This window comes from Notamacropus eugenii, chromosome 2, assembly GCF_028372415.1.
Source record: "Notamacropus eugenii isolate mMacEug1 chromosome 2, mMacEug1.pri_v2, whole genome shotgun sequence".
Lineage (NCBI taxonomy): Eukaryota > Metazoa > Chordata > Mammalia > Diprotodontia > Macropodidae > Notamacropus > Notamacropus eugenii.
The window spans coordinates 461,238,262-461,265,799 of record NC_092873.1 but is presented as its reverse complement, the minus strand read 5'-3'; the positions used below and the strand labels follow the sequence as shown (position 1 = coordinate 461,265,799).

At 37.5% G+C, this 27,538-nt stretch overlaps 1 protein-coding gene across 5 annotated transcripts in view; it reads left to right on the top strand.

Annotated features, from left to right (window-relative positions):
• Positions 1 to 27,538, top strand: part of RGL1 (ral guanine nucleotide dissociation stimulator like 1) — a 272,674-nt gene that overhangs the window by 142,572 nt on the left and 102,564 nt on the right. For all 5 annotated transcript variants that reach the window (XM_072648405.1, XM_072648406.1, XM_072648408.1 and 2 more), the window contains one exon: positions 22,158 to 22,366. In XM_072648405.1, the coding sequence (XP_072504506.1) occupies positions 22,158 to 22,366 (209 nt within the window). The remainder of the gene's footprint in view (positions 1 to 22,157; positions 22,367 to 27,538) is intronic.

Below are 27,538 nucleotides of genomic sequence, written 5' to 3'. Positions count from 1 at the left end.
AGAAGGGTTCACAGATTTTACCAGACTGTCAGAATGGTCCATTATACTATTCTGATCTCAGAATATATCTACTACATATATATGTGTATATGCACATCTATCAAAGAAGTTGATATGAATATTGACAATGAATTAATTGTGTATATGTGTGTATGTGTGTGTGTGTTTAATTCTTGGAAATACAAAATGAAACAAAAAGTAGTCCCTGCCCTCAAGAAGCTTAAATTCTACTGGGTGGATAGAACATGTTCATTCATCAACATAGGAAATAACTTTAGATTTATTCTTATAAAGTTTAAAATTATAGACTGTCCAGATGTTGTTGTTCCTCAGTTTTTATATCCAGTGTTTTAGCCCCGTCAATTATGTGTCACATGGGGCTTAGATAAAATTTCTTTTGTGTCATCATTCAAGTCATTGATAAGAAGGTGCAGCTGAACAATTCCGAGGGCAGAACATTGAGACATTATACTAGAAACCTTTCTTTAGGCTGACTTTGCTTCCATTCAGCATTACTTTTTGTGTCCATTTATTTAATCAATTCTAAATCTATTTATCATCTTCTAACCCACCTGTCATCATCTTGTCCACAAATATACCGCGAGGGACTTTGTCACATGCCTTGCTGAAATAAGAATTCTAACAATTTACATTTCTGGAGTCTTTTAAGGCATATCAAATGCTTTCCTCAAAACTTTATGAGGAAATTCAAGTAAACTATCTCTACATTGTTGCCCTAATCTATCATTCTATTAATCCACAAAAACAGGAAATGAAGTTATTCCGGGAAAACTCAAACCAAGATACTGGTACTCTAAACCACAGTGAATTTCTAAAATTTTTAATAAACTGGAAAGAGAATAATTTATGATCATAATCAGAAATTTGAGTCATTTAAAGAAATATTCATCACAAACTTTAATAGTTTGACATTTCTGAAGGGTTTAAGGTTCACAAAGTGCTTTTCCTCTAGTACCTCCTTCTGAGGTAGGTAGAACAATATATTTACTTCCATTTTGCAGATAAGGGGATTAATGCAGCATGCCAAGTAAGTGTCTTTGGTGAGAGTCAGTCAATCCTTAAACATTTTAAAAATAACAACTGTGTGCCAGGAACTGTGTGAAATGCTGGAGAAATAAAGAAAGGCAAAAGACAATCTCTGCTCTCAAGGAGCTCGCTGTCTAATGGGTGATTCAGACTGAGATCTCTTTGTTCCAAGTCCAATGAACTTTCTACCAAGCCATTCTTGTTGCCTCATATGTGTCGTTTAGAAAGCCTTGGAAGCTTGTAATACATTTTAGAGCTATCTCATCAAAAATGGCTAACATTAAAAAAGCTTCAGCATATAAAGCATTAAATTTCACTTATCTGGAAGACTCACTTATATGTAATAACAAATTTCTTAATCATTCTAGATAATGAAGCAAAATTTAAATAAAATTTTGTCTTTTTTCTCCCTCAGCTCCATACCTTCTTCCATTTTCATTAGCTGAAGTCCCTAAATCTTTTGGCAGGAAGTGTTGGCAGACATATGTCCTCCCTACTCACACTGTGTGGCCTTGGGCCTGCCTATCTTCTACACAGATGTTGCTGAGCCATTTAGGTTTGAGAGCTGCAGAGAAGATATGTGGTGGCCTCATGCCAGCAGGAAAGAATTGGAATGAGTTTTCCTGGAGTGAGAAACCAGGAGACCTGGATTTCTTTCCAGATGAGCATTTACTTTGTCATGTGGTGGTGTGTGCATTCGTTTTTCTTTTTTTTTTTCTGTGCTAGTGGGATTAGTCAGTCCTGGATATGCGCAGAAATGCTTGTTCTGTGTCTAGGAGGTTGCCTGTCCTCCACAAGTGTTAGTTAGTACATTAGTGAAGTATTGTCTTGATTTTTCACACTGCTAGTCATTTCATCTGTGACTACATGTTCGTTTATTCTGTTTCTCCACATTCTCATTCATGTTAGAAAAAATAGATCCTCACACCTCACTTCCTTATTTCCAATAGTAATGATAGCTATTCACATTATTTTCGTGTCTCTTCATGATTTTCAGCTTTGGTCCTATGGACAATGCAGTTGACTGTGTAAAGCTGTACAGTCTGAAGGGCAGTTCCTTTTCTTGGATCCAATTAGGGCAGCAGAGCAACATCAGTTATGTAATATGTTTGTGCAGTGATATTTGTTATGTAATATAATGATCATTTGCAGCCAGATAGCTAAATCCATCTTAAATTTAGGACTATGCATCCCCTTCCAGGGACTGTGTTTTCTTTGTTTGTATTAAATAAATAGTCAGTGATTATTAGCTTTCCAAATAAGTTCAATCACATTTCTGTAAAGGGAAATGTTGCAATCTTTGTGTGTGTGTGTGTGTGTGTGTGTGTGTGTGTGTGTATGTGTGTGTGTGTATTTCTGGGAATCTAAACATGCAATTACTACTGTAACATAGCTATTTTACCTTTCTGACAAGAGCAGCTTATGTTTTGTTTGGTTTAGAACAGTTATAATTTCCTATAATTCCATGACCTCCATCCCATTAATATCAGTCTAAATTTTGTCTCTAGGCAGTTTTTGTAATGTGAAATGACCACGTGCAACCATTTCTCTCTAGAAATTTGTTGAGCTCCTAATAACATCAATAGTAATGGCAATAAGCACTGAGCACATTGGTCAATGTTGGTGAGAATTCATAGTTTACGATTCATCATTCTCTTAGGAATCTGGTTTGGTATAGTGGACAGGGCACTGAATTTGAATCAAAAGAGAGCTGTGTTCAACGTCTTGTTCTGATGCTAGCTATTAGTTTTATTGTAGCAATAGCACTTGATGTTGAAATTGAGATGTATTATTATAAAACTTTATGGTGTTAGGGGCAGCACTTGAAAACAGTTGGCTTCAATACAAGAGGCCTCTTTCTTTCATTACCTATTAGATACTGGTTATTTTTATTCTCTTTGAAACCCATGATACACACTCCCAGCATGATTCATGAATATAGTGTATGAGAGAGTGTGAAGTTCCTCACAGATAAAGCTCTGAGTGGAGACTCTTTGTATATGAAAGGCTCTGTGGAATAGATGGCTTATCTATTTTTCAGCTGGCTTGAGCATGCCATGTTGTAGGTACCATAGAGAGTATCTTTCTCTTCAAGTAGCTGAGGAAACCCTTTTTAACTCTTGTGCAGCTTGTTCGTAGGCAAATTCTAAGAGAAGAAAGAAATTCATGATGAAGAAGATACAAGCAAAATGATCTTGGAGATGAAGAGGGATAAGATGAGCTTGAGGGGTGAGTGAGTAGGCAGTTCCTTGAAAGACAGACTGGAGAAAACAGTTAGTTTTTGGTTGCAGATCAGATGTAGTTTCACCTGGCTTTGTTCTTGATAAACTCAAGCCTCTTCAGATATAGGGTTGTAGATTCAGACCTGAAAGGGATGTTAGAAGTCATCTAGTTCAATTTGACACGGATGAGGAAATCTTCTCCATCTCACATGCCCACAGTTGCACTGGTTATTGTAAGTAGCAGAGTTGGGTTTTGAACTGAGGTCTTTGTTTCCAGACACCTATATGCTTTTTTTTCTTTTTCTGGTATAAAAAGCAAGGGCAAATCAGTTATTTCTTGTAGGAAGAACTGACTGGAGAAACTGCTTCCTTTTCCCTAATATTCGTTTGTGTGCTCATTTGCCCCCTTCATGACTTCAACTTATTTTTTGAAGTTGACACTTGTTGATAAACATTTTTTGAAATCTAGGTTGGATGACAAAATCTGATTTTAGATATTACCCTTATATCACATGGCTGGTTGCTTAGCGCATATATACATTTCATTTGATACTTCTATCCATTGCAATAAATAATGCAAAAAAGTACATGCTTACTTTCCTTTTGAAATTGATATAAATGCTTGATGAGAAAAATAATAAGCTTAGTTATTGCTGAAGGTAGTTAGTAGACTGAATAAGAAAGAAGTCTGGTTGAGATATGACTCAAGGAGGCAGAAAAGACCCTGCAATTTCCAAAAAGGTCTTAGGATCATAGCCTGTAGAAAGGCAGTTTGATCTTGCCTCCTGGCTGAGCTGTAAGTAGTAATTTTTGCAGCAAGGGCAGGTGGCAGGGAATTTTGGAAGCGGGCCAAGATAAAACACACTTCCCCCAAACATTGTGAAGTCATTGCCAAGGGAACTAGGACAAGGGCTGGTCTCAGACAGGGGAGGAACTCACCTGCAATTGGGGCTGCCTCAGAGAGAAAACTCTAGAATTTTCTTATCCTAACTATCTTGCTAACTGGGTGCTAAGCTCCGTTGTTTCTAGCTGCTGAATTACTTTATTCTTTAAATTTCAGTGGTCTGGGCAAAGCCATATTACTTCTGCCCTAGTTTATAATTCTATATTTGGGTGATCTTGGTTATTTCCCATCTTTTGCTGTCTCTAGCATTATTTACTAAAAGAATGGAATTTAATAGGAGGGATTTCTATTGTGGACCAAGTCCAAGGGAGAGTTTCTTTACAAGCACCAGAAGGTGCCTTGTTATAAAGTGGTTTTCACCTACAATACGATCCTACAACATGGACTCTGAGACAGGGCTGTATAGTGAGGCCTCATTGAATTTGCTTACTTCAGTAACAGCTTTGCTCATTGTAAATTTGTAGATGTCAAGCAAAGCTTTGTGTGCAAAGCTTAGAACCTGGCATGGGAGAAAGAAGTTAAAACAGCTCCAAACAAAATCCTGACTTACTTTTGTACTGCGTCTTTCATGCAGAAAGTATTGGAAACTGCTTAGCAGTCCAGACTTAACACAGTAAACTTCTTGCTGTATATTTGCACTTGTATCACATAACTGGTTGATTAGCTTGTGTATTCATTTCCTCTGATACTCCCACTCTACACAGTAAAAAAGTCAAAACAAGTGCATATTCCCACTCTGTGTTTTCAAAGTGAGCAGTTGGCTGGATAGCATTTTAAATCTGACGAACAATGGACGCAATGTAAGTTTCAGAGAAAGAAAGATGTCTTTTATGTTTAGTTTGATTCAGCATCTAATTCTTATTTGGAAGAGAATATTTTAGGTAGTAGGGTCATAGCAAGAAACTTAAGTAACATTTAAATCTAGATTAACTTAAGTACAGAGTTAAATATAACCCATAGAGTTCACAACAAAGGTTCATTAATACAAAACTGAGAGGAACCGTAGATGTTTAGTCTCGCCCTTCCATTTTACACATAAAGAAAATGAGGTTCAGAGAGGTGAAGCCACTTGTCCAAATTCACGCAAGGAATAAGTTGTAAAGCTTGGCTTGGAACCCATGTCCTCTTGTTGAGGCTAGGGACCCCAAAATACCAACATGCCAGGTCCTGCTCGAATGAATTCAACTCAAGCCTTCTTAAAGCCAAAGAAAAACAAAGTTTATTAAGGATTCTCCATATTGGATTGACTCTTAAGGAGCCTAAGCATTTGTAACGCTTGTGTTCACAAGCGGGCCAGATAGAATCTCAGCTAGAAAGAGTCCGGATTGAATCTGAGCTACTTCATGGAGGCAAGATGGAACTTAAATACAGAAAAAGACTGAGGGAAAAATCCAGGTGCCTCCAACTAGTCTGGAGCCCCAGGGATGGTCTTGATAGGGGCAGTATAGGAATGACCTGTACCCTGGGGTGAATGCAGATAGACTCTAGGGAGGATCTTGATGGGAGTGGTGAGCAGCCTGGGGAATGGGGTTTTGATGGGATCAAGGGTGGGGAGTGCAACAGAGACCTGGGCACAGTCCAGAGACTGCTGGAACAAATGGGAAGATTAGAGTTGAGTAAGAAAGGCTAGATAAAGTGGGAAGATTCAAGGGGAGTTCAGGAAGGTTCCCAGAGTCTGAACCCCATCACTCTGATTCCCCAGTCACTTCTCTTTCCTTTGTGCTGCACTGTTAAATTTGACAGATTAATTTTTAGGTCCTCAGTTTCAGGTCCTCTTCTATGCTTCAAATAGTTCATTCAGTTCAGAGGAAATATATAGCTTTTCACATTCATAAATTTGGATCTGCTCAAAGAATATGACATTTAGTTATTTTAGTTGGTTGAATTTGGAAATGTTATACATAAGGATTCTAGTATTAGAATTCATGTGGTAGTGTTATCACTTAGCTTATTAAATTAGCATGAAGTCAGCAAATACTATACCAGTCACTTGAATTGTGAACTCTATATAGAAGGTCTGCATTTAGTTTTAATCCATGTTCATTCATGTAAGGAGCAATCACTGAGCTCAATATAATGAATGGACATCAACATGAATCATATGGTTTGTTTGAGAGCCCCCCAGGCTATGACATATAAGGACTAATAATAGCTTGGATGGATCTTTTTCCTTTCTTCCAACCAGTTCAAAGTGTTTCCCATATTTTATCACCATTGTGCTCACATCAAGGTGTGAAAGGGAAGTACTATTCCCAGTTCACTAATGGTGAAACTAAACCCCAAAGACGTTAATTGTGGTCTAGTTCACATTGTGAATCAGTGACCATAAACATTAAAGTCATCTTTGGCTCCTTCACTCACATAAAAAGTCTTTTTGCTTCTTCCTTTGAAGGATTACTTTATAATCTGACTTCACCTTGTCTACCCAAGCGTCAGTTTCTCTGATGCCCAACGTTGCACACTGCCTAGCTTAAAGTTCTTTTTTGAATTTTCTTAGAGCATTATCTGTAAAACAGGGATAATAAAATTAAAAAAAACTAGCCATGTTATTGTGAGAACTGATTGAGATAATACAATGATGCCCCATGTAAACTATAATCCTTTGTCTCATATTATATTGTACCTTACATTATATTTATGCATGAAAAATATATCCCCTGTTCATTATGAACTTTTTGGCAAGGCTTATATTGTTTGTTTGTTTTTGTCTTTTTTTCTCTAATATCTAAAACAATACTTTGCATATAGTGGGTGCAAAATAAGTGTTAATTGAATCAAATTGAATTAAATGATAGAATTGAAATGACTTTCAAGTCTGAAGTCTCATCAGCTTGAATGTCGGATGCTGCAACAATTTCTTAACTGTAGTCTCTTTCACGATAGGACACATATAAGGCACTAAATAAATTGGTTGAATTGAAATTAGAGTTCTTGTACTCATTCCTCTATTTTCTAGACCAAACTGCTCCATTCAGTATCATAGAATCTTATAGTTAAAAACGTAGGTATTACAAAGAATCAAGTTTGAACTTTGAAGGGGCAACTTCCTAACAATGAGTGCTATTCAAAAGAGGAGTGGGCTGTTCTGAAAAGTAGCCAGTTTCCCTTCACTGTAGGTCTTTAAGCAAAAGCTGGATGACCACTTATTGGGGAATATTAGAAAGGGGATTCTCGTTCAGGTATGGACTGGTCTAAATGGGCATTAAGCTTTCTACTAATCTTGAGATTCTGTGATCCTATAACCTAAGACCATCTAATCCAAGACCATCCAATCCAATTCAGTGTAAGAATTCCTTCTATAACATCCTTGTTTATTTTGCAAGCATGTATTGCGGGCCTACTGAATGTATGTATACCAAACTTGCATGTCTTTGGACAATCCATGTTTGTGCTAAGTTAATGAATACATACTCCTTGTTGAAGTGCTGTTATTAGGCTTTTCAAGAGCTGGGACTCTATACAATTTCTGTTACATACTCATATCCAAAGCACCTCATCTATGACTATATAAACAATATGTGATCAATAAGTGTTGTTTATCTGATTGATATGAAAAATGGATTTTCTTCTTTGCAATTGGTAACCCAGCCTTTTAAATCTATGTTTAACATGTTAATTGCTATAAAGAAAAATGGTTATTTTTCTCAGTTTCTATTCATTTAGAACTGGATCTTTTGAATGAACATTTCCTCTCTTTCATTCTCCTTCCTTAAAGACATATGTCAATGTTTCCCAGTCTGCTTCTTCATCCTGTCAGGATTTATAGCTGTCATCTTACAATCAGTCAGATTGTCAGTCTACCTTCATTCCTTATTCTTATTTTTTAAAATAGATTTTATTCCATTAAATATTTTCCAATTACATGTAAAAATTTTCTAACATTCATTTTTAAAAATTTAGAGTTCTAAATTCTCTCCCTCCCTCCAGTCCTTCCCTCCTCCTTGAGAAGGCAAGCAGTTTGATATTGATCGTACATATAAAGTCGTGTAAAACATAATTCCACATTAGCCATGTTGCAAAAAAAAAAAAAAAAACAAACAGACAAAAAGAGAAAGAAACTAAAAAAAGTATGCTTCAATCTGCATTCAAGTTCATCGTTTCTTTCTTGGGAGGTGGATAACTTTTTCATCATTGGTCCTTTGAAATTGCCTTGGATCATTGTCTTCACCAGAGTAGTTAAGTGTTTCACTTATGATATTTATGATATTTCAGTTCATGTGTACGTTGTTCTTGTGGTTCTACTCCATTTTGCATGAGTTCATTTTTAAGTGTTCCCGGGTTTTTCTGAAACCATCCTGCTCATCATTTCTTGTAGCACAGTAGTATTCCATGACAATCGTATACCACAACTTGTTCAGCCATTCCTCAATTGATGGACATTCCCTCAATTTCCAATTGTTTGCCATCACAAAAGGAGCTGCTGTCAGTATTTTTGAACAAATAGGTCTTTTCTCCTTTTGTGTGACCCCCCGTTCTTGTTAACAAGGAAGGGGTGAGTGTCTTTAGATTGGAGCAAAGACCTGACTTGGTGAGTACAGGAATAAAACAATAACTTAGAAATCAAGTGAAAACACAGTCAGAGGGTAATCCAGAGCTTGGTCCTGGGAACCGGACTCCTGGAATGAAACTTCCTCTGCTGCTACTTCTACTACTGACGTAGGGACCTTTAAGACCATCCACTCCAACCGACTCCTTTTTAATGGATGAGGACACTGAGGACCAAGTTAGGGAAGAGATTGCCCCAGGTCACAGAGCAATGAAATGTCAAGAGTCAAGACATCCTTCAAGACCTGGACTTCACAGAAATTTATCCTGTAAAATGGGCTTCATCTGGGCCCATTTTAGAAATGGGTTTAAAGGAGACCTGGTACATTATATAAACATAAAATGATATAATTCTTAGAGCTGGAAGGGACTCAATGGTTACCTGTCATCTGAATGCTCTCCAGGTTGTCCATGTTCTTCCTAAAATGTAGAACACAGAACTGAACACAAGTAATGATCTGATCAAAATAAAGCAGAGAGAGATGGTCACTTCTATCTAATCTTGAACATGGTATTTCTTTAATAGAGATATGTTGTACTTCTTTACATAAGTTGTTTTGGGCTGCCAAATCAAATTTTTGACTCACACAGACTTCACAGTCCACCCAAATCACCAGATTATTTTCATACATTGGCTCTCTGTGTACATACATTTCCCCTATCTTATATTTTTGAAGGTTTTTTTTTTAATCACAAGTTTAAGATTATACATTTATGCCTTAGTAGACTGAATGTAGTATTTTAGCATTCTGAGACCTTTCTGAATCCTGATTCTGTCATTCATTTGATGTTAGCTTCCCCTCCTGGCTTTGTGTCATTAATGTTATACACACATACACACACACACGTACATACACATAAAATTTATCATATATAAATTTATTATATTTAATATATAAGGTAAGTATATATATACATACATACATTATATAGATTATATATACACACTATATATATATACACATATATATTTATATATATAATTTATTAAATACTTTCTCAAGTTCTGGGGATACAAATGCAAGCAAGTAAGACAGTCCCTGCCTTCAAGGGGCTTTTATTCCAATGGGGAAGACAACATATGAGAGTGGGAGGGGACGATATACTTTGAGCGGCACAGTATAGAGATGGCCAGGGAGTGGCATGAGGTTCTGGTCCCCAGACAAACAAGTAACTTTGCAGAGCTGGCGGGGCAAGGAGTAGAGGCCATGGTTGCTTTGGGAAGTGGGGGGAAAGGAGAGATTTTGATGATGTCAAGAATGTAGGAAATTGGAGGAGATGGCAGAGAAGGGCCATCTGTGCCTGTAAGTCATTGCCAGAAATTTTGTTTGCATTTGTAGAATTTGAAGATGGGTTGTCGGGCAGGGGTGGGAGAAGGAGGTAGAGGAGAGACAAGCAAAAAGAGATTACTGGATTCTAAAGTCCAGGGAAGTAATTCTTTCATTGCCATTTTAATGAAAAAGCTCAGGTTTTCTATATGAAATATGAACAATGGCTGATAACAATAAGAACAGACTGTTTTCCTTGTTGAAAACTGAGCTATTTCTGTGATAGAGAAAAAGATTAGAATGTTCTCTTTATGGCATAACCAGAAATACCCATATGGCTGGTCAGGCACAGATCAAAATGGTAAAGTATTTTTCAGTTTAAGGTATTAGGAAATTTCATTCCATTTCTCATTCTATCCCCAAAAGTAAGGGAGAGGTGAACCTGTCATTCTCACTGGGCAGTTGGAAGATAGAGCCCTATGGAGACATCTATGGAATTTAAGATGTTTTGGAAAAGCTTCCATGGTTTGGAGCTACTTTTTTGCAGAGTGGGCTTCATTCACACTGAATAGTATGAGGTCACACAGCAGCTCACAGGTTGTGAGGTGATTTCTTTTTGGTATGGGCTTTATTCACACTGAGTATTGTTTTTTTTAAACAGATTTTTATTTGTCTTTTGTTTTTCACACAGTTGTAGGTTTCCCTAGTATCCTTCCTCTTCCCTCTCCCAGAGAGCCACCCCATGTAACAAAATAATATATTTTCAGACAATAAAAAAGAAAAGGAAGCAATCAGCAAACCAACCAGTGCTTTGAAAAACGTTCTCTATTTGTCTCTAATGTTGAGTTTGTTTCCAGGTTCTGCTTTTTTCCTCTCTTCCTCTCTAAACACAGAACTGTGTCTGTTCAGTGATTTCAGAGGTGGTCCTATTTTCACCGACTCTCCTCCCTTTACACTCAAATCCCCTGCTCTTGCATTTGTTACTTCTTTTAATGGTTTTGAAGTTTTGCTTATTAATTGCTTTTTTCTAGCTTTTGTTTGGTTATTTCTTTCCCTCTCAGTTAAATAGTCAAGTAGAATCTTCTTTCCTCTCTTATCCAAATAAAATTTGTTTTGTTTGTTATTTTAAATTTTACTTTCTGCACCTTTTTATTTTGAATATTATTTTATTTTTTCCCAATTATATGTAAAAACAATTCATTTTTTAAAAATGTTAACTTCCAAATTCTTTTCTTCCCTCCCTCGAAGCTTCCTCTCCTTGAGAAAACAATCAATTTAATATAAATTACATATATTTGCACCTTTTAAAAATTTCTTCCCTGCATTCTCTCCATTATATCTTCCCTTCTTGCTATTCTAGATGTTTACTCTTTAGTTTAGGACACATACTTAGTTAATCTTTATTTTCTCTCTTCCTCATGAAATTAAAAGTTTTGAGGTTCTTTCTTCTAAATAATTTCTGTTATTGCCTTATAGACATTGCCCCTGGGCCTCCTTTTTTATTTTTTTGTGTTTTGTGGTTGTTGTTGTTATACTTCATTCTTAGAAAAAATAGCAATTTCTGTAGGTGATAGAGAACATATTGCCCTCTTATAAGATCCTGCCAGTGTCTATGATTGTGCATTATATTACTGACCTGTGCACTCCCTTTAGTCATTTCCCCTCTTTTGTCTTATATCTCATCTCGGGGTCCATTTCCTCTCACTCTTTTGGGGTGTCAGTTGCCCCTTGGAGCTCCAGTTCCCCTTTTTCTGAGGCAGGATGAGTAGTCCCTCTAAGCTCCTGCAGATAATATACATGGGAAAGCCCCCATTTCTCTTTATAAAATGTATTTCTTCACTCATAAGAGCATTCATCAGTGGCCCCCCCCCCCCCACACTGTGAAAATAGAATTTCTTTCTTTTTTCCCTTTTCAGTTATTACTTTGAGCTTCTTTGCCATTCTCCTGTAGGTTCCCTTCTTCATCAGAATTATTTTATTTTCCCTTCATTGTTAAACTTTGGCTTGGTTGGGTCCATCAAATGGTTAAATTTACTCTTTGTCCTGGAGTTCATAGCCTTGTTTTTTTTCTTTTTTCTTCCTGGAGCTGATCTATAGATTCTTTCAACTAGTGCCTTGTTTTCTGTGTTCAGAAGTTCTGGGCAACTTTCTTGTATTATTTCTTATATCATAGTGCTCAGATTTTTTTTGACTTGGAGACCTATAATCTTTAAGTTGACTCTATACATCCTAGCATCAACATCATTATATGTTAGTGCTTTTTGCTTTTCTTTCAGATTGGCCTTTCAGTTTTGTATATTTGCATTACCAACCAGTTATCCTCTTTTTTTTTTTTTTGGTGATTCTTGCCACCATGGATTCAAGTTTTCTTATTCTGTCAATTAGTTCTACTGTGTAGGCCATAAATTACTCTCAGAAGTTTTATTTCACTTTTAAGCCATTTTGGAATAGCATGCTCTGGTTCCATGCCCTCCTCAAAAAATTCACAGAGTCCTCTGCCTTGTCTTTTACTTTGTTTCACAGTATTGATTCATAGATGCCTGATCTCTCTTATTAGACCTGGAGGCCATATTTCCTTCTGTTGATAATGTCGTACATGATGATTTATCTGGTCATACTCAAGGCCTTTGGATTTTCTTCCTCTTGAGGTCTTTGATCTTGGCACCCCATCACTTTCTGACTCCCTCTCTTCTGATGGCTATTTCCCTGGGGGATAGATATTAAAGCCTCTTAGCTTCATCTCACACTGGGCAATTCACAGTTCACTAGCCATGGTCTCTGTCCTCACTTCTGGGAGAACAGAACTGGCCTCACCTGGATGCTGGGCTTTTCCTCTGTCTTCTGCCCCTTACTCCTGGATCTGACACCCCTTGGTTACCCTCAATCTAGTTTGGCCCATCTGCCGAAGCAGTTTACTGGGTTGCAATTGCTGCGCATGCTGCAGCTTCTTGGAGCCACAGGTAAGAGTTGGGCAAAACAGGTGGACACCAGAAGTGGAAAGCAGCCCTGAAAAGGCTCGGCAGCCATCACACCAAAGGTACTGGTCCTCCCTGAACACAACCTACACCAGTGCAAAATGTACGCTTGCCAAAAAGACTATTTTATGGAAACTTGCATGGGGCAGGCATGGTGGTCAGAAGAAGCGATACAAGGACACTCTCAAGATCTCTCTCAAGAACTTTGGATTTCATTGTGCCACATGGGAGACACTGGCACAGGACCACTCAGCATGGCGTGCCCATATCAGAAAGGGTGCTGTGCTCTATTAGCAAAGCAGAATTGAAACAGCACAAAGGACAAGTAGGATGTGCAAATTTGGAGTAACCACCCCAAATGTTAACATGGAGTATCTGTGCCCAACTTGTGGTAGAGCATTTTGAGCTCATATTGGTCTGATCAGCCACAGTCATACACACTGAAACTTCACTTTATCATGGTGATGTCATTTTGGTCCCCTTCGAAGACAAAGGACAACAACCAGCCGCTTACTCCTTCCTCCTTTTCTCAGTTCTTTGATCTAGTAGCTCAGAGAAGTCCCATGGCAGCTCTTACAGCCTGAGAAAATTTCTTCCATTTGATTTTGGTTGTCTCTGGTACTGGGAGAAGAGAAGAGTTAGGGGGTAGAGTTGAACTCTTGTGAGCCCAGATATATGTTCTGCCTGGTTCCTTCCTCAGTCCTATAGCCTAGTGGCACACAGCTCCATCACGTGGCTCTCATAATCTGAGAAAATTTCTGCCGTTTGGAGTTGGGATCTCCATGACACTGGGGGCTGGGGTGAGGGAGAGTTATAAGCCTAGACAGGTTTCTTCTTCTCCTCCACTAGGACTGAACTCTGTTGCAGCACAGAATACTGCCATGGGTCTATGGAGTCTAAGGATGTTTCTACCATTTGAAGTTAGGATCTCTGTGACACTGGGAAGAGGGAGAGAGTATGGGATGTGGAGTTGTGTTCTTTTGCAAGCCCCAGCTTGGTTTGTATAGCATCACGGCCAGGAATGTGATGGGCTGGGAGAGTGAATGAACACTCCTTGGAGATTAGGGAATATTGACTTTTTCTGTTCACCAAGTTTTGACCTTGTTTGAGGTTTTTAGTCCCTCCCATGGAAACAACTGAAATTGTTTTATCTCTGCCACATAATTTCTGCTTTAGAGAGGTTTGAGAGGTTGTGAGGATCAGAGAAAATGTGCAGTGTGTCATTTTGTTGGTCACATGACACTTGCACTGAGTATTATTACATTGTAGTCCCTCATATAGTACTACCACCTGCCAATCTTTTCAGATGGAGATTGGCCAAACTTTGAAATGGAATGGTTCAGGGAAGCTGGGATAGTGGTTAGTTTCAATTCATAACATGAAGACTGTTAGACATTTTATATTTTTAAAATTATTTCCATTTCATTATTTACCAATTATATATTAAAAAATTTAAACAATCATTAAAAAAAATTTTGAGTTCCAAATTCTCTCCCTCCCCTCTTGCTCTCCCCCGTTCTTGAGAAAGTAAGCAATTATACAAGACATTTTGTATTAGTAGTGAAATGGATATACTGCTATGAAAAGGATAAAGGATGAAGCTGCTACTAGAATGTGTATAATGACATATGTAGTTATTCTAGCAAACATGATAGCAATATTTTAATATGAAACTGGAAATGGGGGCCTCTAAACCATGTGTCATCTTACCATACCTCCTGACTTTTGAGAGGTAAGGAGGAAGCTTGTGATGTCCTCATTTACAAATTAGAAAATTGAGGCATAAGGTTTCAGTTGCTTCACAGAATCATGTGACTTGGACATCGATCTAGTTCAGCCCACTCTGGAACAGGAATCCCTTCTACAACACACATGATGAATGGTCATCAGTCAGTCAGCAGACATTTATTAAACCATTACCATGTGCCAGGCCCTGTGCTAAGTGCTAGGAATACCAATACAAGCAGAAAGAATTTAATAATCTAATGAGGGAAGACACATTCAAAAAGGAAACAAAAGGTGTTGTGAGGTGGGGGAGTGGGAAGAGAAGGGCCCAGAGAGCTAAGCCCAAACTGGCCTGGACACTTTCCTTAAAATGAAGGTTCTGGAAGGAACCAGCCAGTCAAAGCAAGGATGGATAGGAGTCTTTGAAGAACTCCAAGAAGGGAGGACTTGACACTTTTTCTAAAGTTCCTGGTGGTGCAGTAGGTAGTGCACTGGGACCGGAGGTAGTGAGACTTGAATTAAGATCTGACCCCAGAGTCTCACTAGCTGTGTGACTGAGCAAGTCACACCCTTACTGATAAGAGAACTGAGGTAATTGTGATATCTACCTCCAGGTGTTGTTATGGGGATCAAATGAGACACTATCTGGCAAGTGCTTAGGTGCTTAATAAAGGCTGATATTTTTCCTTCCCCATTCCATGGCCAGCCAGCTTGAGTAGTTAGTCAAGAAGTTTTTACTTATAAGCCAGATTAAATTTGCTTCTTTCCAACTTCTCCTAGCTTTGCCTTCTAGGACCAAACAGAACAAGTCTCCTTTTTCTTTCACATGACCTCCCTTCACATACTTGAAGACTGATATCATCCCTACTCTGTTACAACTTACACGAAGGTCTTCTCTGCTTCCAGTCTTAGCATCCTCATTTCCTCCAGCTGATCCTCATGGAATGATTTTTAAAAAAAATTTACTATTTTATTTTATGGAATGATTTTAAGTACCTGTACATAGAATTGTCTTCAGTTTACAGTCTTTTTCCCTCCAGTCTTTGTCTTTCCTTCTTTCCCTCCTTCCTTCCTTCCTTTCCTCCTTCCTTCCTTTCCTCCTTCCTTCTTCCCTTCCTCCCTCCCTTCCTCCCTCTCCCTTCCTTCCTTCCTTCCTTCCTTCCTTCCTTCCTTCCTTCCTTCCTTCCTTCCTCCCTCCCTCCCTTTCTTTCTTTCTTTCTTTCTTTCTTTCTTTCTTTCTTTCTTTCTTTCTTTCTTTCTTTCTTTCTTCTTCCTAGTTATGACTCCTCCATCGTGTACTTGTGAAAATGTCTTTTTGAACCCAAGTGTAAGGCTTCCTCTATGTCATGTAAGAAGTCAGTAATAAACATGGAAAGTAAACTCTGGATTTCTAATACTACATCTTCTGTCTACACTAATTATTGAATAAAGTGATTTTTTTTTCTTTAATCAGGAAGCTCTTTCCACAATATCCTTTTTATTCTTGAATCAGTAGCATGAAAGTCAAGAAAGCCTTTTGAAACCCTGGCAATTGCCATAATGAAGGAGATTGTGGGGATCTAGGTCAGACAAGTGTGAATGAGTTTACTACATATTGATGATAAAATAAGAAATCAGAGTCAATACTTAGAGGTATTCCGGGGCACGGTTAAATAACAAATCTCCCTCTTCCAGGGGACTTGTAGACTCTAAGAACCCACTGGAGAACACAGCCTAATTTCTATAGGGAGTTTTAGGGAACCCTGACTCAGGATCTTCAACATGAGAATATACAGTTCTGTATGTTTTTATTGTAGATTCTATGACATCTTCCATGGAAACATTTGTGCTACAGGAGAAACTTGATTGAATTCCATTTCACTGTTGGCAGCATTATGCATTCTTGGAAGTGATACTGTTTTAAAAGTCACAGTCCATTGGCCATCCACGTCCAATAGTGGGTTTCCCTGTAAGCATACAAGTGTGGTGACAAATTGAACATCCAGTGGGCAAAGAGAGCAAATGTTCCATTGATGAGAATAGGATTACAGCAGGACTTCCTGTAAAAACTGTGATGCTTATGCCTTGTCGTACTTACATGCTTACAGGAAGAGGACAGCTGATGGCTTGCTTATGTGACCAGTATGGGCGTCTCCTTTTTGCTTCCAAACTGAGAATTACCACAATGGATTCTATTTTGTATCAAGACATTATGTTTCCAGATGTCTTCTCCTCGTGCTTCTCCTTTCCCTGACATTGGCCCTTTCCCCATTGGTAATGACCATAAAATCAGAGCTCCAGAGATGGAAAGGACCTGAGAGGCCTTTGAAGCCAGCTCCCTCATTTTATAGATGAGGCAGCAGAAGCACAGAGAGGTTAAGTAACTTTCTCCAGATTACACAATAAGTGTCTAAGGTAGAATTTGAACTCAGATCTTCTCAGATCTTCCTGACTCCAAATCCAGTGCCCTGTCCATTACACTTCACTCCTTCACTAATCAGCTAGCATTTATGTAGAGCTTTTATTTTACAAATTGCTTTACATACCTTACCAAATGTGATCATCTGCAGTATCCCCAGAGCTATATACTGTCATTATGCTAAACCCATCTTGGACCCCACTCATGGTAGCCTAATGATATGGATAGAAGGGGTGTGAGTGTGTGTGCAGACCTTTAGTTTCTCTCTGGGAAATGTTTCCTTATTTACCTGGATTTGTGCATACAGGTTTTGCCATCATCCCATTCAGTGCCACTTTGCATGCTTCTTTCTCAGGAGGTGAATAATGCCTTTGGGGATAATGGAATCCAATACTTATTTTTTATATAGCTTTTAAAAACCTAGACTTGAATGTTAGACTATTTAAGTAGTCATGCCCTAGATAGCACTCATTATTAGCTTGACTTGACCTAATCAATGTCTGTTTTTTTCTTTAGCAAGCATTTGTATAGAACTTTAATATTTACAAATCATTTTACAAATAATATCTCATTTGATTTTCACACAAGCCCTAGGAGGTAGGTGCTATTATTATCCCCATTTTATAGATAAGGAAGGTGAAGTAGGTAGCAATTACATATCATGTCCAAGGTCTCATACCTTTTAAGTATCTGAGTCAAGATTTTAACTTAGTGGAAGCCTGCTGGGCCCATAACCCAGAAGTCTATGGGTTGAAATCATCCTCTGCTAATTTTTTAGGCAGCTAGGTTGACACAGTGGATGGGACTTGGAATGACTCTGGGCAAGTCACTTCACCCTGTTTGCCTCAGTTCCTCATCTGTAAAATGAGCTGGAGAAGGAAGGATATGTCAAACCATTCCAGTATCTCTGCCAAGAAAACCCTAAATGGACTCATGAAGAGTTGAACATGACTGATAAATGACTGAACAACAACTTCTTGTGTAGGTCCAGTATCCTAACCATTGTTCTGCCTGACTGCCGTAATAAAGGGAGAAATAATTATACTGGAATTTAGGGGGGTTTCCCCCATAAATGATAATCAAAAGTACAGCATCTTTTTGATTAGAGGAAGTCATTGTTAGATTATAGAAATAGGAGATTTTTCTTTCTGATTATGAGCATCTTTTTCCAGGCTAGGCTTGAGAACTAAATATGGTACACTTCTTATCTTTACCCCTTCTCCTTCCCTGTCACTCATACCAGTGTTCAAATAGATAATAGAAGGAATACTAGTGCTTTAACCATTTACCTTGGAAGATTTAGATATGTTCTTTTATGAGAAGCTGTATTTGAATGTTTGAAAAATGGTCAAGAAACAAACATGTAGTTCTTTTGTGGCCTCCATATCAGGATCATGTCAGCAAAGCAATGGTCTCTGATTAAATCCAGATTGAGCTGTTTCCTGTCGTACGGTAACCCATGGGGCAAGCTCAGCCCACAATGTCTTACTCTGTAAGTCTGTTATTAAAAACTGTCCTGCCAAGGACTTTTCCCCTCCTTCCCCTTTAAACTTCAGGGGAGAGCTGTTGAAATATTACAAATAAAAACAGGCTCTAAAGGTCCTTTAAAATGGTTTATAGTAGTTCAATATTTTGCTGACAAAATTAAAAATTTAAACTTCCAAGTTTTATTTTTGCCAATCTGTCCATAGTCACGTTAGAATTAAAGGACATTCTGTATGTTTTCTCTCAACTAATTGTACTTGAATATAAAAACTTGCAGTAGTAAGATGATAGTTATAGATTAAAAAAAAACATTATATTTGACTGCTAGGAGATACTTGTTCATCCTCAAAATGTTGTTCTTTTCCTGTTAATAACTATGAGGAAATCAAAGGCTGAGCTTGTCTAAAGGAATGAAAAATATGGAAACATATTGACACTCTCACATTCTTTATCAATCTTTGTAAAAAATTCTTCTAGGCCCCAGAATGATTATATGATTCTCCTATTTATCATGGTGACAATGATACTAATTCTTTGCATTTATGTAAAATGATTTTCAGTTCCAGACCCCAAAGGACTTTACATTTATATTCTACTTTCTTATATAAGCACTATTGTTCCCCTTTTACAGATTAAGAAATTGAGGAGCTTAAAAGAGGTTAAAGGAACTTGCCCAAAGTCAGGCATGCAAATGAATATTTTTCAGGGTAAAAGGAGAAATGAAAGGAAGTGACTGGATTAATGAGTAAAATAATTCCACTCTTCAAGGAGAACCTTTGCTTCCTGCCAAGTCCACTTTCTGGCAGAGAAAGGGACCCACTTCATCATGTTCTTTGACAAGCATTTCCCCCCCCTCTGTTTGAGTCTTTTGGCCACATTTATTTCCACTGAAAAAAGTCTTTTTAAATAGTCATTAAATCCAAGCATGGAGGATTTAGTATGAGACTGGAATTTAAACATTTGGTTTAAACCAGTGACATCAAAGTAGAAGATGATTTGGCAATTTGGGGGGCCCTGAAATTGTAACAGGATAAGGAGCAGCTTTTGAATAGGACTTTGAAAATTTCTAAAAGCTCAGACATTTCTCCTGTTATTCCTGGTTAACACTGGAGTTCACTCTTGTTGAGAACTCCCTATGGCAGCCGAGTGTTATCCATTCTGATAACTATTTTGGTCAGGTGTTTGAAGTGGCAAAATAGAAAACGTAAACCATCTACTTCTACTTCTGAACTGAAAGATGAAGAAAGACTTGCACCCCAGTTCAAAGGATATGTGTGTGTGTGTGTGTGTGTGTGTGTGTGTGTGTGTGTGTATGATCTAAAGCCAAAAATGAAAGCTACTTTTTAGAATAGACTGGCCTCTCTTAAAATTCAAAAGAATGAAAATGAAAGAAAAGCATTTGTATGCTGTATATTGATTCACTACAAAATTTTAAAAAATTATTCTATATTTGATGCATATCAGCATTACCACTTGATAACATTTTAAGCCCAGAAAGGCTAAGTTAGGTCATGCTTTGACTACTGTTGTTGTCAAGAGGTTTCCATAAGCCATCAAGAATGTCCAGCATTTGCTCTAACCACAAGATCACACTAAGGAAAGCTCTTTTCAAAAATGAGATCAGGAAAGAAAGCCAACTTTGATGTTATGAATCCTGATGTTAAGATATCTGTATTGTTTAATCACTGTAGTTGGGAATCATGACACCAACTTATTCCAGCTTCCATTAAAAACTAGTACTAACTGGTTGCCACAGTTCATATAAAATCAGCTAGTTTTCTCCTAATTGCTTCAATTCTAAGAAGCCTAATAAAGAGAATGTACAGAATTTTGGTGACCAACATTTCCTCATTTACAGACTCAGTTCTCCCTTTTCTTTGCGCTTTACCTTTGATTGGCATATGCTAGCATACTTTGATTTAAGAAAATTCAAATTAGAAATTCAGCTTGCAACCCAGAAAACCTATGAAATGATTCCCTACTTTGTACTAGGTTGCCTGCTTTGGGAAAGCATTCCTCACAGAAATACATTGAAGGAGGCAGTTCCCTGAGTGCAAGTTAAATATAATTCAGTTTTTGAAAATTTGATCTAAATGTAAGTTTCAGAAACATCCATATAGAGGAAAACATACTGTGTGTGTATACACATCTATATGTATACACACATATTTGCCTGATATTCTTTGTCTTCTTACTCTAATTGTGCTATATATATTTTTTCTTTTGAGCCGTATATAGTAGGTCTGCTAAAATCTGTGTCTTCAGTCCTTAAGTGCGTGCCTATCTATTTGTCTTTATAGAGTAAACCTACTGATATTACTTGCTTCTTTTGCTTTATTTTCTTTGAATTTACATATTCTAACATCCTCATGTCTTTCTTTTTTAACTCTCTCAGAGCTAAGCCCAGTGCTGTCCACCCAATGGGTGAGAGTGGCATTTGCTGGTTAACTGAAAATACCTTATTCTAATGTGCTCAACATTCATTGTTGGGAAAGGAGAGGACTAGAGTCTTCTTCAAGGAAGATAACTGAAACAAAGTTGTCTCCAAGAATGATTTTTGCTGACATTCCATGTGAGCATGTCATTGGAAGAATAGCAGGAAAGGAGACACTAGATGGCATTTGGCAATCATAGTCAGGGAATGGCAGTTATTCAGGTTCCTAGAAATCCTTCAGAAGCTACCCTGACACAACATGCCAGCAACCAGTCCAGCACAAGAGGAGACAGGTAACATAGCCAATGACCTGGCTCTGAAGTAATACCTGTAATACTAGAAAGGGAGAGAGACAGAAAGACAGAAACACAGGGATGGTTCCTTTGCATGAAACTATTGCGAGATAGTTGACTATGGCCTTCGGCAAAATCTCACGACTGCTCTAGGCTTTAGATTCTAACGTGTAAAACAAGAGGTTAGATAACTATATTATTTCCAAGTCTCTTTTAGCTCTAACTTCTCGGATCCTATAAAAACAATATTGTTCTAGTTGTTTTGCTAGCGAGAGTGCTGAACTTTTTTAGCTACATGTCCACGGGCAAATGTCTCTGTGCCTCAAATTTCCTTTTCATAAAATGAAGATAATAATGCCCTCCCTCACAGAGTTGTATTAAAGATCATATGAAACAAAGTACATAGAGTGTTCTGTAAAATATAAAGCACCGTATCAATGTCAGTTATTAATATTTTATTTTTTAGGAGATACAGGACAGGAGAGTAAGAATATCACCGAATCTAGAGTAGGGAGACCTGAATTCCAATTCTGGCTCCAACTCACGTAGCTGGATAACTTTAGGCAAGTCAGTTTAACTTTCTGAATCTTAGCTTGCTCATTTGTAAAATGGGGATAATTTTGCACTGCTTACCTTTCAGGGGTGTCATGATGGTAACAAATTCTTTGCAAACCTGAAAGTTTTATATACATCTACAGATATGTATATATATACATATATACAGATAAATATTTGTAGATATACATACATACACACAGATGACATCATTATAAACTGACATAATACTGAATGAATTTCGGTATTTTTAGCTTTATTCTGGGGACTCTTTCTTCAACACATCTTCTTTGATTCATTGTATAGGTTGAAGGGGACCAACTGCCTCCTGGACATACAGTCAGCCAATATGAGACATGTAAAATTAGGACCATAAAAGCCGGTACCTTGGAAAAACTTGTGGAGAACTTGTTGACAGCTTTTGGAGACAATGATTTTACTTATATCAGCATCTTCTTGTCAACTTATAGAGGTTTTGCCTCCACTAAAGAAGTACTGGAGCTGCTTTTGGACAGGTAAGACTTTAACTGACCAGAGCAAAATGAAGACAGATACAATGAATGTTGAACCCCGTCCTCTGTAAGTGCTGGTGTATAAGTGTGCGAGGAAGCATTAACCAGTAGGAAAGACCTTGGGAGGGAATGGTGGAGTATAGAGTTTAGTGGCCTAAGAAAATTGCCTCGTAGGAGATCCACATAGAAGTTTAAAGTGGACTTTTTGTTCTAACTTTTTCTTTTCCCCAAAATTTTCGATATTTTTATGATTATATAGAACTATTATTATTAATCATCATTATTATTATAGTTATTGCTACAATTCCGGTCACAACATCAACTTTATTTTTTAAATTAAATTTTATTTTATTTTGAGTTTCAAATTCACACCTTCTCCCTCCCTAACCCCTTGAGAAGGCAAGAAAAGTGAAACCTTTTAGAGATATGTATAAGCAAATAAAACAGATGTCCATATTAGCTATGACACCCCCCCCATCCAAAAAAAAAAGGAAAGAAATGAAAGAAAATATGTTTTAATCTTTACATTCAGTCCATCAGCTCTCATGGATAATACCTGTTTTATCCTGAGTGCTTTAGATTTATAAATGGCTATTGAATATGTTCATCAGAGTTTCCCAAATCTTTCAAAGTTGCTTTTTTAAAAACAATATATCATTTGTCATGTAAATTTTTCTCCTAGTTCTACTCACTTCACTGTATCAGTTCACACAAGTCTTCTCAGGTTTTTCTGAAACCTTCCCCTTTATAATTTCTTATAGTACAATAGTATTCCATCACCTTCATATACCATAGCTTCAGTCATTCCCAAATGATGGGTACTTCCTGGATTCCAATTCTTTGCCACTATGAGAAGAATTATTATAAATATCTTTGTATATGTGAGGTTTTTCCCCCTCTTTCTTTGATTTCTTTGAGGTACAGACTTAGTAGTGATATAGTTGGGTTAAAGGAAGTGCATGTTTAATAGCTTTTGAATATAATTCCAAATTGTGTTTCAGAATATCCAGACACATTCACAGCCCCACCAATAGTACATTAAAATAACTATTTTCTCATAACTTCTCCAACACTTGTAAATTTCATTTTTGGGTCAACTTTACCAATCTGAAGCATGTGAGGTGGTGCCTCATTTATTTTAATTTGTATTTTGCTACTTACTAGTGATTAAGAGTGTTATTTCTTATGGTTATTGATAACTTGGATTTCTTCCCCTGATAATTACGTATTTATATCCTTTGTTAATAATTTGGAGAATGGTTTCTGTTCTTATAAATTTGAGTCAGCTCCCTATATATCTTAGAAATGAGACTTTTAACCAGAGAAACTTGCCTCAAGATTTCTCCCCTAGTTTCCTGCTTTTCTTCTAATTTTAGCTGCATTGGTTTTGTTTGTGCAAAGCCTGTTTAATTTTATGTAATCAAAATGGTCCATTTTGCCTCCTGTGAACCTCCCTGTCTCTTATTTGGTCATAAACTCTTTCCCTACTCACAAATAGGACCGATGTTTTCTTCCATGCTTCTCTAATTTTCTTATGATGTCATCCTTTAGGTCCATTTGGAGCTTATCTTTGTTTATGTTTCTAAACTACTTTCCAGTTTTCTTAGCAGTTTTTGTTGAGTAGTGAATTCTTGGTCCAGCAACTGGGATCTTGGGGTAATCCAGCAGTAGGTAACTATGCTCATTTCCTTCTGTTTGTTGTGTTCTTTCAGGTAGTTTGATTAAGTAGGTGCTTTACCAGTGGCTAATGAATAAATGAATGTCTACAGGGAAAATTATTAGCAGTTTTGAATCTTCCAGAAGTTATGATGTTGCTGATATCTATGAAGCACCCACAGCTTATAGAATTCACATATAAAATTATCCATGCCCTCTTGTACTTTAGGTTCCGGGATAGTATGAACCACTTATTATAGGGTTTGTAGGTTTCACATTAGGTAAACAAAGCGTTTTAATGATTATGCCTTTAAAAGTTTTTCTCTCTCTTCAATTCTATTTGTATTTCTTTCTATGGAAGACATCCAAGTTTGTGGAAATGTGAGAATTCTCATTCAACCCTTGAAGCATGAAATTTCCTGCATTCAAGAGGTTTTTCATGGCCCAGTCCCAATAGAGCAAATTTCTTTGAATGAGGATTATTGAAACAAATAAATTTCCCCAAGATATTATCTTCATCACCACTTGTGGGAGATTCATCAGATGCTACACAGTTCAGTTCACTAAATGTTTATCAACAATTATTCTGTACACAGCCCTTTGTTGGGTGCTGCTAGGGTACAAAATTAAAAAAAAAAAACCAATTCCTAGCCTCCAGGAGGTTACATTCTATTGGGGAATACAACATGTGCACAAGTAAGTAAATACCAAATTCAAGGAAATAATTTTAGACTAGGAAATGTTCTAATGATTGGAAGAATCAGGAAAGGCATCCTGGAGAAGGTGGCTGCTGACCTGTGCTGCAGATATGTGCCCATCTGTGACTCCTATGTTGTCTAGACTGCAATTTCATTGGCATAGAGAACTCCGGTACAGGCAACTCCATCTGAGCAACCCTTTTACAGCTCACAAGCTTACATAGTTGAGATCCTGAGAGGTCAAGCAACTCTCCTGCAGTCTTACAGACAGCATGTGTCAGAGACCACATTGAAACCCAGATCTTCCTATTCTTAGCATGTTGGTGTGGACAGAAACTACCAGGATCATCTCTTTTCATTGTTCATTGTTATGACTGCGAGACGTTTCACTGTCTCTTAGACAGTATGCAGAAGAGATCTGGCATAGTCCTTTTTTTTTTTTTTTAAGATTTAAATTTATTTATTTATTTTTAGTTTTCAACATTCATTTCCATTATTCAGTTCCAAATTTTCTCCCCATCTTTCCCCCCCCTCTCCCCTGAGAGGGCATGCATTCTGATTTATGCCTTCCCCAAGGCTGCCCTCCCTTTTATCATCTCACCTCTTATTCCCTTCCCCTCTTCTTTTTTGAAGGGCAAGATATTTTTCTATACCCTGTTTCCTATATCTTATTTCTCAGTTGCCTATAAAAACCCTTTTTTAACATTTGTTTTTAAAACTTTGAGTTCCAAATTCTCTCCCTTCTTTCCTCTCTATCCACCCCCATTGAGAAGACAAGCAATTCAATATAGGTTATACATGTGTAGTTATACAAAATACCTCTGTACTAGTCATGTTGTGAAAGACTGTATTGCCCTCCATCCTATCCTGCCCCTCAATTATTCTATTTTCTCCATTTATCTCTGTCCCTTTTCTAAAGAGTTTGCTTCGACTACCCTTCCCCCAATCTGCCTCCCTTCTGTCATCCCCTCTCTTATCCCTTTTCTCCCTATTTTTCTGTAGGAAAAGATACCCAAGTGAGTGTATGCATGTTATTCTGTCCTTAAACTGAATCTGATGAGAGTAAAGTTCACTCCTCCTTTCTCATCTCCTTCCTTCCCCTCTCCATTGTAAAATCTTTTTCTTGCCTCTTTTATGTGAGATAGTTTATCCCATTCTATCTCTCCTTTTCTCCTTTTCCCAATATATTCCTCTTTCACCCCTTAATTTTGTTTTTTAGATATCATCTTTTCATATTCAACTCACCCTGGGTCATCTATCTATCTATCTGTCTATCTGTCTATCTGTCTGTCTATGTATCTATCTATCTATCTATCTATCTATCTATCTATCTATCTATCTATCTATCTATCTATCTATCTATCTATGTATCTATCTATGTATCTATCTGTCTATCTATCTATCATCTATCTATCTGTCTGTCAATCCTCTATTTTCTCCAACTACCCTAAAACTGAGAAAGGTCTTATTAGTTACAAATATCTTCTATTCATGTAGGAACATAAACCGTTCAACAGTTCAACTTTAATAAGTCTTTTATGATTTTTCTTTCCTGTTTACCTTTGTGTGCTTCTCTTGATTCTTGTATTTGAAAGTCAAATTTTCTATTCAGCTCTGGTCTTTTCATCAAGTATGCTTGAAAGTCCTCTATTTCGTTGAATGTCCATTTTTTACTCTTGAAGGATTATACTCAGTTTCGCTGGGTAGGTGATTCTTGGTTTAATTGTAGGTCCTTCCTCTGACCTCCAGAATATCATATTCAAGCCCTTTGATCCCTTAATGTAGAAGCTGCTAGATCTTGTGTTATCCTGATTGTATTTCCACAATACTTGAATTGTTTGTTTCTGGTTGCTTGCAGTATTTTCTCCTTGCCCTGGGAACTCTGGAATTTGGTTACAATATTCCTAGGAGTTTTCCTTTTAGGATCTCTTTCCAGAGGCAATTGGTGGATATTTTCAATTTATATTTTACCCTCTGGGGGCAGCTAGGTGGTATAGTGGATAGAGCACCAGTGCAGGAGTCAGGAGGACCTGAGTTCAAATCTCACCTCAGACACTTGACACTCACTAGCTGTATGACCTTCGGCAAATCACTTAACCCCAATTGCCTCAGCCTGGGTCATCTCCAGCCATCCTGATGAATATCTGGTCACTGGATTCAGACGGCCCTGGAGGAGGAATGAGGCTGGTGACCTGCACAGCCCTCCCTCACTCAAAACAAAGTCACATGCAAGTCATGTCATCATTTCTCTGGTGGCATGGTCTTCTTAGGCAACAAAGGATGAACACACACATTTTACCCTCTGGTTCAGGGAAGTTTTACTTGATAATGTCTAGGCCCTTTTTTTGACTATGGCTTTTAGGTAGTCCTATAATTCTTAAATTATCTCTCCTGGATCTATTTTCCAGGTCAGTGGTTTTTCCAATGGGATATTTCACATTGTTTTCCATTGTTTTCATTCTTTTGGTTCTTTTTTATAATTTCTTGATTTTTCTTAAAATCATTAGCTTCCATTTGCTCCATTCTAATTTTGAAGGGATTATTTTCTTCAGTGAGCTTTTGGACCTCCTTTTCCATTTGACCAATTCCACTTTGTAAGGCATTCTTCTCCTCATTGGCTTTTTGGACTTCTTTTGCCATTTGGGTTAGTCTATTTTTGAAGTTGTTATTTTCTTCCATATGTTTTTGAGTCTCCTTTCGCAAGCTGTTGACTCATTTTTCATGATTTTCTCACATCACTCTCATTTCTCTTCCCAGTTTTACCTCCACTTCTCTTACTTGATTTTGAAAATCCTTTTTGAGCTCCTCAATGGCCTGCAAT